Source organism: Phascolarctos cinereus, unplaced genomic scaffold (genome assembly GCF_003287225.1).
Source record: "Phascolarctos cinereus isolate Bilbo 61053 unplaced genomic scaffold, phaCin_HiC Scaffold_9;HRSCAF=440, whole genome shotgun sequence".
Classification (NCBI taxonomy): domain Eukaryota; kingdom Metazoa; phylum Chordata; class Mammalia; order Diprotodontia; family Phascolarctidae; genus Phascolarctos; species Phascolarctos cinereus.
In genome coordinates, this window is record NW_027556402.1 from 214171189 (window position 1) to 214185412 (window position 14224).

Genomic DNA, 14224 nt, shown 5'->3' on the forward strand with positions numbered 1-14224 from the left:
GGCCAGCGCCTTCAGTGCAACTTAGAGCCTTGGAGAATTGCCTAAGGCATGAAGTTAAGCATCTGGTCCAGGGTTATGTGGCCAGAATGTATTGGGGCAGGATTCGAACCCAAGGCCAGCTGTCTATCCTTTATTTCAAGTTTGCCTCTGAATTATGCAGAATGAACTATAAATAATTGTGTTTTAAAATGTAAAATTCAAGCCAAAATTCAAGGCCTCAACATCTTTACATAAGTCAACAACAGAAGATGCTCTGTGATTGTCTGCTGAATGAATGAATGAGTTAAGAGCCCATGCTGAGCACACTCTGTTTCCTGTGGCTTCTCTTCTGCCCCTGGAGGTCTTTCTTCCAGTGATCCCAAGGCCTCCTTCTGGGCCACCATCATTCCCCTACTCATACTCACCAGGGCTGGTAAGGATGGGATGGGTGATGTGCTGGAAGACTGGCCAGGAATGTTCAGAGCATTAAACTTGGGGACCACGGCCACACTGACCCTCCGACGGGGCATGTTCTGCAGGAAGAAAAGCGTTTATTAACAGGAAGGCCTTGAGCCCAGCCATCCTCAGTGGGACAATGGTAGTTGTCATAAATGATGAAAACAGGGAGAGGGGAGGGGTGTGTGTGTACATCAGGGGAATCAGAGATTGTTCCACATTAACAGAGAAGCTCTACAGCTGTGTGTCCTGGGGAACTCATTCTTAGACCAGAGTCTTCTGGGAAAATCACAACTTTAGGAAACTGACAAAAACCAAGAGGGTGGAATAGAGATTTTTCATGTAAGAGAACAGATGCAGTTAGTCTTCTGCACACAGAATCACTCTCAGCCTCAGTTTCTCTATCTATAAAAAGGTGGTGGGTGTGGGTTGAGCCAGATGGTGGTTAAAAGTTCTGCCCTCCTCTACTGTCCTAGGATTCTATGAGAAAAAGGGTTTGGGGGTCTTTTAAAAAAATTATTTATTTTTAGTTTTTAAACATTCACTTCCACAAGATTTTGAGTTCCAAATTTTCACCCCATCTTGCCCCTCCCCCACCCCAAGGTGGCATGCATTCTGAATACCCCTTCCCCTAGTCTGCCCTCCCTTCTGTCTCTCCTCCCCTCCTTCTCTTATTCCCTTCCCCTTCTATTTTCCTGTAGGGCAGGATAGATTTCTGCACCCCATTTCCTATATTTCTTATTTCCCAGTTGCATGTGAAAACATTCTTTTTTAAACATGTGTTTTTAAAACTTTAGGTTCCAAATTTTCTCCCTTCCTCCTTCCCCACCCACCATCACTGAAAAGGCAAACAACTCAATACAGGTTATACATGTGCAGTTATGCAAAACGCTTCCATAGTAGTCACATTGTGAAAAACGAACTCTATTTCCCTTCATCCTATCCCACCCCCTGTTTATTCTATTCTTTCTTTTGACCCTGTCCCTTTTCACAAGTGTTTGCTTCTGATTACCCCCTCTCCCAATATGCCCTCCCCTCTATCATCTTCCTACTCTCTTGTTCCCTTCCCCCCTATTTTCCTGTAGGGTAAGATAGATTTCCATATTGGGGGCCTTTTTGATTAGAAATATGAATTCTTAAAAGTTGGAAGGGCCCTCTGAGGTCTGCCTTCCTGCTTGAAGCAAGACTTTCCTCTGTAGCACCCCTGACTGGGGATCATCCCCTTTAAAAGGCCACACGTTCCATCTGAGGGCTCTAAGTATTAGAAGTTTTCCCTAATTTTGAACTGAAATCTCCCACCTGGGTTCAAATCCCACTTAGTTAGACTCGTACTAGCTGCAGGAATTTCCTCATCTGTAAAATGAGGGGACTGGAGTCAATGGCCTCTAAGATTTCTGCGATCCCCCCCCAGGGGATCCTTAATTTCACGAAGGGGCTTTTGGATACCAATGAGTCCTCACACATATCCTGTAAGCATGCAGGAAGGAAACAAGTATTTATTAAGTACCTATTATATGCCAGCACTGCACTAAGTGCTTTACAAATATTATTTGATCCTCACAACACCCCTGGGAGGTAGGTGCCCATTTATCCCCATTTTACAGTTGAGGAAACTGAGGCATACAGAAGTTAAGGAACCTGCCCAGGGTCACACAGCTACTAAGTGTCTGAGGCTAGATTTGAACTTAGATCTTTCTGACTCTAGGCCTGGCACTCTATTTACTGTACCACTTAGCTGTCCTTCTGTAGGGAAGTTTCAGGGCTTCCTATTTGTAGATGAGGACACTGTGTCAGAGAAAGATTAAAGGTTCAAGGTCACCCAAGATGTGAGTGACAGTTAACTTGTTTTTATAGGTGGTTTTCCCTCCTGATTACGGTTATTATTAGGTTATGATGGAGCCCCTACTAAGTAACTCCCAATTCTCTACTCCCACTCCACCTTCCCCCCACCTCTTTGCAGGCAGCCTACCTTTCCCAGACTGAGGGACATGGACCTGGTGGCGCGAGAGACTCCATCCTCTGCAGCAACGAGAAGAGACAGAGAAGAACATTGTCAATCACTTGTGATCAGATTCAGGAAAGTGCTAGGAACTGTCTAAAGACCCCGAAGGTTCCTGGCTCAGCCCTTTGTGAAGCCTGGTGTGAGCGTAGGGACATCCTGAAATGATATCTTGGGCCCCTTCCATGGCCTTACCTCCACCTATGCCAATCTGCCTCCCTTCAGGATTCAGCTCAAAAGTCTGCTGTAGGAAGATATTCCTGGTCTCTCTGGCTGTTAGAGCCTCCCCCGCTAAGGTTACCTTCCATTTACTCTGTATTATCTTGGATGAATGTTGCATCCCTCAATTAGAATGTAAGCTCCTTAAGGGCTGGGACTATTTTTGCTTTTTCTTTATATGCCAGCACTTAGCACAGTGCCTGGCCTGTAATAGGTGCCTGATAAATGCTTCTTGAGTTTTTTGGTTGGAGACATTTCTGGAGCCCGGAGTTTTGGACTCTTAAATCGCCTTACTCCACTATGGAGTAGCATCACCAATCATTTTCCTGCCTGCCCTACCACTCGTCTGTCTAGTAATGTTCTCATCACACATCTTGCAGGCTTTTGCTAACAGATCATAAGTCAGTGGTCCTACCAAGTTTGGGAAAGCTTCCAGGATGGCCCTGGTCACAGACTGCATATAATAATAATAATAATAATAATAATAATAATAATAATAATAATAATAGCAATAACAATGACAGCTAGTATTAATATCCTTACAACTTATCCTTACAACAACCCTGGGAGGTAGGTGCTATTATTATCCCCATTTTACAGATAAGGAAACTGAGGCAAATAGCATTTGAATGACTTGTCCAGGGTTACATAGCTAGTAATTATCTGAGGCCAGACTTGAACTAGGATCTTCCTGACTTCAGGTCCAGCACTAGTTAGCTCCATATGCCTGTTTTCTAAGGCCCAGCCCAATTTAAAAAAGCATTTATTAGGTGCCTACTAAGCACAAAGCATTTATCATGTTTATATCTATTTATCACAAATTTGATTTTGTATCACAGTTTTTTGTGAATGTGTTTTATTCTTACTCTTAGAGTATAACTTCTATGAGGGCAGGGACCATGCCTTATTTATATGAGCTTAGAACAAGTCTTTCCATGTAGAAGGTGCTTAATAAATGTTGACGTCAGGGATGCTTGACAAAATGGGTGTGGAATGATAATAATGATGACAGTGATGATGATGACTATGATGATAATGATGATGATGATGATGATGATGATGGTGATAACAGTGCTCTAAAGTTTGCAAAGAGCTTTACATAAGTTACCTCATTTGATCCTTTCAACAACTGTGAAGTAGGTGCCATTCTTATTCCCATTTTATAGATGAGGCTGACATGGCTTGCCCAGGGTCACACAGCTAGTAAGTATCTGAGGCAGAGTTCAAATTCAAGTCTTTCTAATTTCTAGTCCCATTCACACAACCTATCCACTGTACCACCAAGCTGCCTCAATGAAGGAAATGCTGTCAGAGTATTTGTCTAAAATTATTATATAAACACATTCACAAAGTATCCTTACATACACACATCCTATCCCAGGTACAGTTTGGAGGAGGTGGGGAAGCAGCTAGGGAGACCTGGACACATAGGGAGACATTTGGGTGTTTGCCCATCCTGATTCTCCTGGGTCCCAGCAAATTGGTTCCCAGATAACCTATGGTAAAGGGCAGGTATGTGAACACCCAAGTAGTTCACAGCAACTCTCTGATGAAGGCTGGTCAGAGAGGGGACAGGTAAACAGAAACAACTAGAATCCAGAAATATAACCTCTGGGGCCAAAGCAATTCTACCAATCTCTCTGTGCATCCTTAGCTGGATTACTCAAGATTTGGTGTTTGCAAGGTGCTTAGGATCTTCTAGCCCTAGGAAACAATTGCTACTTAGGGCCAGAAACCCTGAGGGTATTCCCCTCCCAGACTGATTTTTTTTTTTTTGGACTAGGTAAAAGAGGCCATTCTCTGCCTATTTCTTACCTAGCCTTAGTCACTGAATGGGTGTTGCTTCATTCAAACTGAGACCTGTTAAAGACCTTAGCTTAAAAAGGCTAATGTCTCCCATGGCATCCAGGGCCATCTCTAGTCATCCTTATCTGTATCTTGCCACTGGACCCAGATGGCTCCGGAGGAGAAAGTGAGGCTGGTGACTTTGCACAGCCCTCACTTAAATCTTGCTCTGCAATGGAACATCTGAATAAAGGCTCTAGTCTAGTCTTCCTTGCCCTTCTGACTATAAAACAATGCTACACCTAACTGCTGTGTCCACTCAGACCAACCCTGTCAAGTCAACAAGCATCTATTAAGCACCTATAATGGACCAGAACTGTGCTAAGCCTGAAGTTTGGACACAGCAGTTTCTCTAAAATGACCATGTCTATAATTTGCCTATTAGAAGCCAGACATTTAGTGGCTGGTGAAGCTGATTGGCATATGTATCCTTGTATCCTCTCTGGGTGGGGTGGTTCACATCTTGTCAATAAGCACCGTGGTTAGGTTTAAGGAATGTTGGACTGGGTTTCTGTGTGTTGAGATTAAGAACTGAATTAACTCACTCTCCCAACTCCAAACATTGGCAGCGAGCTAGCTGTTAGCTAAGCCCGTGCATTTTAGGACCCTCATTTCCTAAGCCTGAGCCAAAACAGCTTTGTGCATTTCTACCTTCGTTTTGGAAAAAAAGCTGTTGATACTCCCCAGAAAACTATCTGAGTGTTCTGTTTATAAAGATCTCTCCATCTGGGACATGCTTTCTGCATTCCCCCCTCCTCCAGCTCTTTGTAACTAAGGATGTTTGCAATATCCAGGAATTGTGGACTTGAAAAGGTCCATTTTCTCGTGCTGTTTATCTCTCAATAGCCAGAGCTCTAGTTCTCTCTGGCACGGGCATTACTTGCTGGGAAACAATTTCTGATGACTGTAGCAACTGGCCTGAAAGTGAAATGAGGAGACACCAGGCAGAAACAGCTAGTCAGCTATGTAGGGACAGCTAGGTGGATATACAGCGGATAGAGCATTGGATTTGGATTCAAGAGGGTCTGAGTTCAAATCCTGCCTGGGGCATTTGTGTGACCGTGGGTACTTGTGTGATCCTGAGAGACTTCACCTCTCTGACTCAGCTTCCTCATCTTTAAAATGAGGGTAATAGCGCCTGCTTGCAGGGTTATTGTAAGGATTGACCAGAGAACATAATTAAAGTGATTTGCAAACCTTAAAGCGCTGTGTAAAACAATTATTATAGCAATTATTATACATATTACATTATAACAGGTCTAGCCATTATTATTAGGGTCAAGGCTTATTTTCATCCAGTGTTCTCACTCTTAGAATAATAAAATCTCTGAGCTGGAAAGGACATCAGATGCCATCTAATGCACCCACAGATGCCCACTGTACCATATCCCTGACATATGCTCATACACCTGAATACTTTCAGTGTTAGGGAATTCACTGCCTGGCTGACCTCTCCTGGACACATTCTAGGCTGTCAATGCCTGAACACAACACTCCAGCCCATGGTCTGAGCAGGGCAGAGGACAGAAGGACTATCATTCCTCTTTTTCTGGGCCTTCTATTTCTACTAGGTGGTGCGGTAGATAAAGTGCTGGGCCTGGAGTCAGGAAGACTCCTCTTCCTGAGTTCAAATCCAGCCTCAGACACTTATTAGCTGTGTGACCCTGGGCAAGTCACTTAACCTGGTTTGTCTCAGTCTCCTCATCTGTAAAATGAGCTAGAGAAGGAAATGGCAAACCACTCTAGTATCTTTACCAAGAAAACCCCAAAAGGGATCACAAAGAATCACACATAACTGAAAAACAACTAGACATCACATCATATTTCTACTAATCCAGACTTATCATTGTGAGTATACATCACAGCCTTATATTATCTCATCATGGCAGTAACAACCATGAACACAGAGATTACTCTGTCTGGGCTCTTTTAGCAGAAATGGTAAGTCAAGGAGAGATAACACTGGCATTAAAATATGCCAAGTCCCATTACTCCCCTCTGATTCATTAGTAAAAATTCATGCATCAAAATGGTAACTTTGGCAATTTTCTTGTAATTTGGCTTTATCACCTCTCATGTGAGAAAGCCAGTGGATTAACAGATCAGACTTAGACCATATATTTTATAACCAGTCACAGAGACACACCTGAACTCAGCCTTGGGAACCTGGAGGCCTTTTCACTTTCACATTATTAGTGTTGATCAGCCTCTATTGCAACATGTGGTACAGTGCATAGGCTTCTGCACTGAGAGTTAAAGAAAAAAAACTGGATTCAAATCTCGCCTCTAACAGTGTGACCAGTTGTGTGCCCACGGGCAATGATTCCCTTAACTCCTCTGAGAATCAGGCCATTGTCTAAGATAGTAAGTCGTGGACTGCTAAACTTGTTGTATAATCTCTGCTCCCCCGGGGTAGATGCTGAGCGGCTGTTCACTGTTTTCTCCATCACCTCTTTGGTTCCAGGTTGTAAGTATTGGATTTTAATCAACAAAATATATGGAGTAAACAAGGTCGTTTTTCAGGATGTCTGCATCCTATCAGGCCCCAGTTTTTCCAGATTTAATGTACTCTCCTTCCCCTGCTCACAAACTTTGGGCTTCATCCAGACTGCCCGCCCTCCAGACATTTCCTGCAACGTCTCCTATTCTTCTCTGGGCCTGGAATGGCCTTTCTGGCCACTATCTCTACCTGCCGCTCTCCCACCCAACCTTCTACACTCCACTCTGATGACACGTCCAGCAGAAAACTGCTGCTGCCCCAGCTGCCAGAGGTGCACCATCTGATCTCAAGGTATTCTAGAGTACACTTCTGGGTTTACAATGTGCTAACTTCTATTCCATCCATCTATGTGCACACCTCATTTCCTTTCTCCAAGACTGTGAGCTGCCTGAGGGCAGGGCTGTGTCTTATTGATCCTGTACTTCTGTCTGCACCGACCCACAGGATAACCCAGCAGGTGCTTAAATAAATAAATGTTTGCTGAGTGAAACTGCAATAAAGTCCCTCAGCATTTCCTTAGTAGTTGCTGCTTACTTACCTGGGGCACATTCTCTGCTCTTTGCACGTTCTGCCCAATGCTTTCGATCCCATGGAGTTCTTCTGACTCTAAACACCCTTCTGGCCTCCCCCTATCTGCTGCCAGCTGGTGGGTGGAGTCACCGGGTCAGAGATTTAGAGGTGGAAAGGATCTATGAGGCTATCTGATCCAATTTACAGAATGGTGTTTAGCTGTTTTTCAGTCATGTCCAAATTTCTGTGACCCCATTTGGGCTTTGTTTTGTTTTGCTTTGTTGTTACAAAGAAACTGAAGTGGCTTTTCTATTTCCTTCTCTAGCTCATTTTACAAATGGGGAGACTGAGGCATATGGGGTTAAGTGACTTGTTTAGGATCACAAAGCTAGTGAGTGTCTGAGACCACATTTGAATTCAGGTCCTCCTGACTCCAGGCCTGGTGCTCTACCCACTGTACCACCCAGCTGCCCTCATCACCTCACACCTAGACTACTTTCATGGTCTGTTGATTGGTTTCCTTGCCTCGAGTCTTTCCCAGATTACCTTGCTTCACTCAGCTGTCAAACTGACCTTCCTAAGATGCAGGTCTGTCCCTATTTCTGCCCCCCTCCCAATTTAATAAGCCCTGGGTCCCCCTTCCCTGCCCCAATTACCTCCAGCATCAAATATAAGATGCTCTGGTTGGCTTGGACAGCCCTTCACAGCCTTCCTACCTTGCCAGCCTCCTTATCCCTTACTGCCCTCCCCAAGCTCTTCAGTCCCATGACAATGGCCTCTGGCTGTTCCTGGAACAAGATACTTCCTCCCCAACTCTGTGTCTTCATCCACTGTTCTCCTGCTCATCTCTGCCTCCTGGCTTTCCCTAGCAAAAGTCCTGCCTTCTGCAAGAACTCTTTTCCAACCTTGGTGCTTTCCCTTCCAGATGACTCCATAGCCATTTTTTCTATAGTTTGTTTGTGTACAGCCTCCCTCATTAGACTGCAAGCTCCCGGAGGGCAGTGACTGATTCTGCCTTTCTTTGTATCTGCAGCTTTTAGCACATAGTAGGTACTTCATAGTACCAGCTGCCTGACTGGCTGCTGCAGGGACAGGTTTCACACCCCCCAGGGACCTGAGATACACACTGTTGGGTGACAGAGGGTTTTACCAGAGGGGCCGTAGCTTCGACTTGAATTCTGGTTTGCTAGTTTCTTAAATTCCATGAGCTCTGCGTGGTCCTTCTCATATGTTCTCTTCAAATTCTCTACATACTGCATCATAACCTCTGCAGCCTTTGACATCCTCTTTTCCTAAGAGGAAAGAGAGACAGTAGAGGCAAATAAAGTTAGGGAACCAAGACAGATAAAGCAATGGGAAGAAATGACCCACTGAGACTTGATCGATACGGAATACCAGAGGCAGGGTCATAGGAGCCCAGATCTAGAACTGGAAAGAATCTTAGAAAGAAGGAAAGAAAGAAAGAAAGAAAGAAAGAAAGAAAGAAAGAAAGAAAGAAAGAAAGAAAGAAAGAAAGAAAGAAAGAAAGAAAGAAAGAAAGAAAGAAAGAATCTTAGAGATCATTTCATCCAGTTTCCCTCATTTTACAGATGAGGAAACAGTCTCAGTTAGTTGAAGTGACTTGATTAAACTCAGATAGGCAGTAAACAGCAAAAGCGGGATTTGAACCCAGAGCTCCTGATTCTAAGTCCAATGCTCTTTGCACTGTAACACCCTGGGAGAGTTCAGAATATAGGACACAGACTGTCAGAGCTGGGACGGGCCTTGGAGGATAGTATGTCAGAGGTGGGAAGGACCCCAGAGACCATTTAGGAAGTGTGTCCTTCCATACAGGCCAGTATAAGGATGGCCCAAAAGCCTTTGTGCAGTTTCAAGTTTTAAGAGCTTAATATTGCACTAAGACTTTTGGGACACCCTATATATCTGCCAAGCTAGATGTCATAGAGAACAGCAGCTAAAGTGAGTGAAGAATGTCAGACTTTAAGCTCAATATGAGTCAACAGAATGACATGGCAGCCAGAAAACCTATCAATTAGAGCTATCAGACCTTCAATGGAGGCCTAGCCTTTGCAACAAGAAAGGTGAGAGTCAATTCCATTTAGGTGGCACAGGGGATAGAATGCTGGGCCTGCAGTCAGGAAGACTCATCTGCATGAGTTCAAATCCAGCCTCAGACATTTATTATCTGTATGACCCTGGGCAAGTCACTTCATGCTGTTTGCCTCAGTTTCCTCATCTGTAAAATGAGCTGGAGAAGGAAATGGTAAACCACTCCACTATCTTTGCCAAGAAAACCCCAGTGGGTCATGAAGAGAGGACTGAAACAACTCGACAACAATTAAGCACCTATTGTGTACCAGGCACTGTTCTATGTATTGATGCTATAAAGGCAAAAACAGAATAGCTCTGCCCTCAAGAAGCTTCCATTTTCTTGGAGGGCTGTAGTACGCATATAAGTATGACACATGGTAACTTAAGGGGGAAGCGAATGAATACCAGCAGATAGAGGAGGCATCAGGGAAGCTCTTTGAAGGAGGTGGTGCCTTAGCTGGTCCTAAAAGGAACACCCTGGCTCTGAGGGGCAGAGATGAAGAGGGAGTGGCTTCCAGGCATGGGGGATGGCCTGCTGGGATCCTCTGGGGCAGGAGATGGGATGGCAAGTTCAGAGAACACGTCTTCCTCAGCTAATCATTAACCCACAGACGTTCAGAGCTGAAAAGAACCTCAGAGGTCCAACCCACACCTGAATAAGAATCCCCCTTACTCTCATACCCATGCTATCACTTAGTCCTTGTTTAAACATTTCCACTGAGAGGAAACTCATTACCCTTCAAGGAAACTCATTCTAACGTTGGGACAGCTTTAATTGGTAGGAAGTTTCCTCTTATATTAAATCCACATTGCTGCTACACCACCTACCCTTTGTACCTGGTTCTGCCCCCTAGGGTCAAGCTGAATAAATCTAACACCTCTTCCATGAGACAGCCCTCCAAATATTTGAAGATTGCTACCACATCCCTCCTAAATCATTTTCAGTTTCTTCAATTAACTCTCATGGCATGAACTCAAGCCCTTTCCCCATCCTGGCTGGTCTCCTCAGGACTCTGGCAAGCTCACCATTGGCCCTACTAAAATGAGACATATACACACACACACAAGTGAGCTACGGAGAAGGCCCAATGTCTCCAAAAGTAGCCTCAGATTTCACTGACTTTCTTTGCTGCCATATCCCACTACAACAGTCAACAAAAGCCTCCAGAGCTTTTCTCAGAGGCTGTCTAGCCATGTGAAACTGATTATCGGGACCCAGATATGACATTTCTTTATGCCTCGCAAATTTCATCTCACTAGATTCAGCCCAATTACACATATACAATCTGTCCTGGGTTCCTTCCTGTCTCTGGGCCTCAGTTTTCACATTGGTCTTCTGGAGGTTCCTTGAAGATGATACTCCATTCATCAACTGTCTGTTCCTGGTGCCTGGAATGTTTTCTCTCCTCACCTCTGCCTCCTAGCTTCCTTTAGGACTCACCAAGCTGTCTCTATAAGAGGCCTTTCCTCTCTACTCCTGCTGCCCACACCTTCTCTCTGGGATTACCTCCATTTTACTCTGTCTATATCTCATATGTACATAGTTATCTGCATGTTGTCTCACCCATTAGAAGGGACTATTTCCCCGCCCCTTTCTTTGTATCCCTGCACAGTACTTGCTTGCCGACTCGGTTTACTCTGGGGATGAGACCCGAGGTCAGGGAGGAGCAATGCAGCTCACTCTCCTTTCCTGTCCTTCAGGAATACCTGGCCCCCTGAGCCCCAGCAATGGTTTCATAGGCTAGTAGATTCAACAAAGGGGTTATAGCTCCACGATGGAATGGCTGACTGCTCCCTTTAGGGCCAGCAATGTCTGGAGACACACAGGGTCTGGAGAGGGGAGGTGGAAGGAGGGAGGTCAGTGGTCTGACCTGGCGGACAGCCCCAACCATCTCAGCACGGCTGGAGAGGCGAGCGGCCAGGCGATGCAGGACGGCAACGTCTTCCAGCAGTTTCTCATAGGTCTCTCGGTGTTCACAGGGCTGCCAGATGGATGCTGAGGACTGATGGGAGGGAAGAGATGGGACATTCTGAGTCACAGTTGGGGTGGAGGAAAGCAGGATTGGGGGAGATCTGAATGCTCCTCCTACGTACCCCCTCTTCCCCTCCTCCATCCCACAGCTGCTGGTTAGTGGCTGAACCAGAGCCTCTGGGCCTGCCCTGGAGAAGCTGCTCGTGGTTTCCAGTAGAGATTCAACCTGCCCTTTAATCAGACTCACCACCTACACTTTGGGTGAACTGGGGGCTTCCTATGCAGCCAAAAACTCTGGACAAAAGATTTTTTAAACCCCCGAATGAAAAAGAAACAAACATCTGGACAGTGACCAGTGGCCAGGGAAGGAAGGCAAAAGGCAAGGGAGAAGAAGAAGCTAGCCCCATCATCTGGGACTAAAAATGGCCTGAAAGACACACACCTACACAGATGACTTCAGCCCATAACCCTCACTATTAAGCCACACCAACACTTAGGCAAACCTTTCCCTCATCCCACCCCTCAGGCTGCTCTTGGGGATTCCTAAAAAGAAGGCAGAATATTCTTGGAAAACCATGTAAAGCCAAGCCTGCCTTCCTGATGGCTGATAACAGGATATAACTGCATCTGTCAATTTATGATATAGGGACTCCTAGATGAGGAAGGAAGTTCCCGCTACCAATTCAGGGTTGACACCTTCTCTGCAGTTTAACTTGCCCGGGGTCACACAGCCATATCATATGACAGAGATGGGTTATCAGCCAGATTTTCGGGGCTCAAGGGCAGCCCTCCATCTACTTTGTCACGTTGCCTCTTCATTGAATGATCAGATGTGCTAATCGGCCATCTCCTTCTCCTCTGCCCACTAACTAATTGCCTTCCAGTTACAAATACAGTCAATTCTTAATTTCTAATTTAGCTCCCTGGTGGTCCCCATCACTCACCTCCTCCCTATGTAACTCGCCTGGTCCTCAGACACACAATTCCCTTCCCACAGCACTAGTAAGTATCCCTGCTCCCCACAGGCAGGAGTTGCTATCAGCCCTTGGGCACTCTCAGAGCCAGGCTCCTTCCTCACCGTGATTGAAGCTTTAAAGTTGTTCAGTTCCTTCTCAGTGTTCTCTTCCGTCAGGTTCCTTTCCCTCTCAGCCTGGCTAATTCTCGACTCCAGGGTGTAGCTGTCATTTCGAAAGGCCAAGGACAGTTGTACAAACACATTCTATAGAGGGGGAGAAAAAGTGGAGGAGAAGGCCGAGGAGGAGCTGCTGTAGGTTAGAAGGTCCAGCTTGTGACTTCTCTGTAGATCTGAAACCCAGATGGGGAGTCAGGGACCAACTAATCCAACCCTCCCATTTTACAGATGAGGAAATTGAGGCCCGGAGAACAGAAGTGACTTTGGGTAGTTTGTGGCACAGCTGATATCTGGATACTGGTCCTCTAATTCCAAATCAGTGTTCTTTCCACCACAAGAATTTGTATTAACACAGCTTACCAAACTACGCAAGTGCCTGTCAAAACGCCCCCAACAGGGGTTCTCTAAAGCTAAGGAGGTAAACCAGATCATAGCCAGTGTTAATGGATGAGAATGACTAAAAAAACCCACAACTGTTCTTCCTCCCAGACAACTTTAATGCATTACCCTCCAATAGTGAGAATGGAATTTCAAACATCACATCAGGACAATGGAGATGAGTGGGGCTGAGGACCTTTCAGGAGATTCTGGGAAGAATGTCAGATTAGACCTGGTCTCTACTCTTGCCCTTGGACTCGCCAGCTACTGGCTCTGTGACCTTGGCCAGGCCACTGGCTCTCTGTGATCTTCCGTTTCCACTACTGTACAATGAGGGTATTGTACCACATAGCTTTCTATGTCCCTTTTGGCTCTAAGTCTGTGATCCAAAGATTGCTAAATTCTCTTCTTCCAACTCTGAGATGTTAAGAACCTATGAAAAAGCATCGGAAAGCCACAAAACCAACAATACACGGCCATAGGAGACTTAAGAGAAGGGAAAGAGAGTCAGTGCAGTTCACTAAAGTTGGCCAAAAAAAAAATGCTTTGCTCTCCACAGAATTGAAGAAAATCCATGATAGCAACTTTGGTTTGAATAAGCCAGGGGTACTTAGCTGAGCCAATGTAAGCAATTTAGATTAGCTGGGGGGGATTTATGGCCAAAGGGTTTCACATGGAGAAACTATATTTAAGGAAAACTGGTGCGAAGGATAGGTCTTGTTGATTTAAAACGGACTTCAGCCAGCATTCATATCACATTTCCCAGTTTCTGCCCAAACAGCAACTTTAAATGGCTGCCAGAAGACTTTTCTTTTAAAGACCCCTAAGGTTCAATTAGGATTTTGTATAAACATTAGTTGCAAAAATCTGAGTGCAGGATTGACCTTTAAAAAGGTGGAAATCACAGAGAAGGGGCTTCCTGGTCCAAGCCCACGTAGGAAACTACTGGGGAAGAGACGTGGGCAGATGGAAACTCTTCAGCGGAAGTAGGATCTCTCTGCACTGACTGCATAATACCGCGGACTCTACTCATATACTTACATTCTAGGCTGTATTGTATTCATCTCTGTATGTGCCCTAGCTCTCTGCCAGCCTGGGAGCTTTCAGGGGCAAGGGACTATGTCTTGAGAGGCAGTATAATAT

The 14224-nt window shown here is 45.2% G+C and overlaps 1 protein-coding gene across 11 annotated transcripts in view; it reads right to left on the reverse strand.

Annotated features, from left to right (window-relative positions):
• Nucleotides 1-14224, reverse strand: part of IRAG1 (inositol 1,4,5-triphosphate receptor associated 1) — a 126512-nt gene that overhangs the window by 18102 nt on the left and 94186 nt on the right. For all 11 annotated transcript variants that reach the window (XM_021001923.2, XM_078148813.1, XM_021001928.2 and 8 more), the window contains 5 exons: nucleotides 12650-12790; nucleotides 11471-11602; nucleotides 8659-8800; nucleotides 2405-2454; nucleotides 405-512 (listed from right to left, as the gene is read on the reverse strand). In XM_021001923.2, the coding sequence (XP_020857582.1) occupies nucleotides 405-512; nucleotides 2405-2454; nucleotides 8659-8800; nucleotides 11471-11602; nucleotides 12650-12790 (573 nt within the window). The remainder of the gene's footprint in view (nucleotides 1-404; nucleotides 513-2404; nucleotides 2455-8658; nucleotides 8801-11470; nucleotides 11603-12649; nucleotides 12791-14224) is intronic.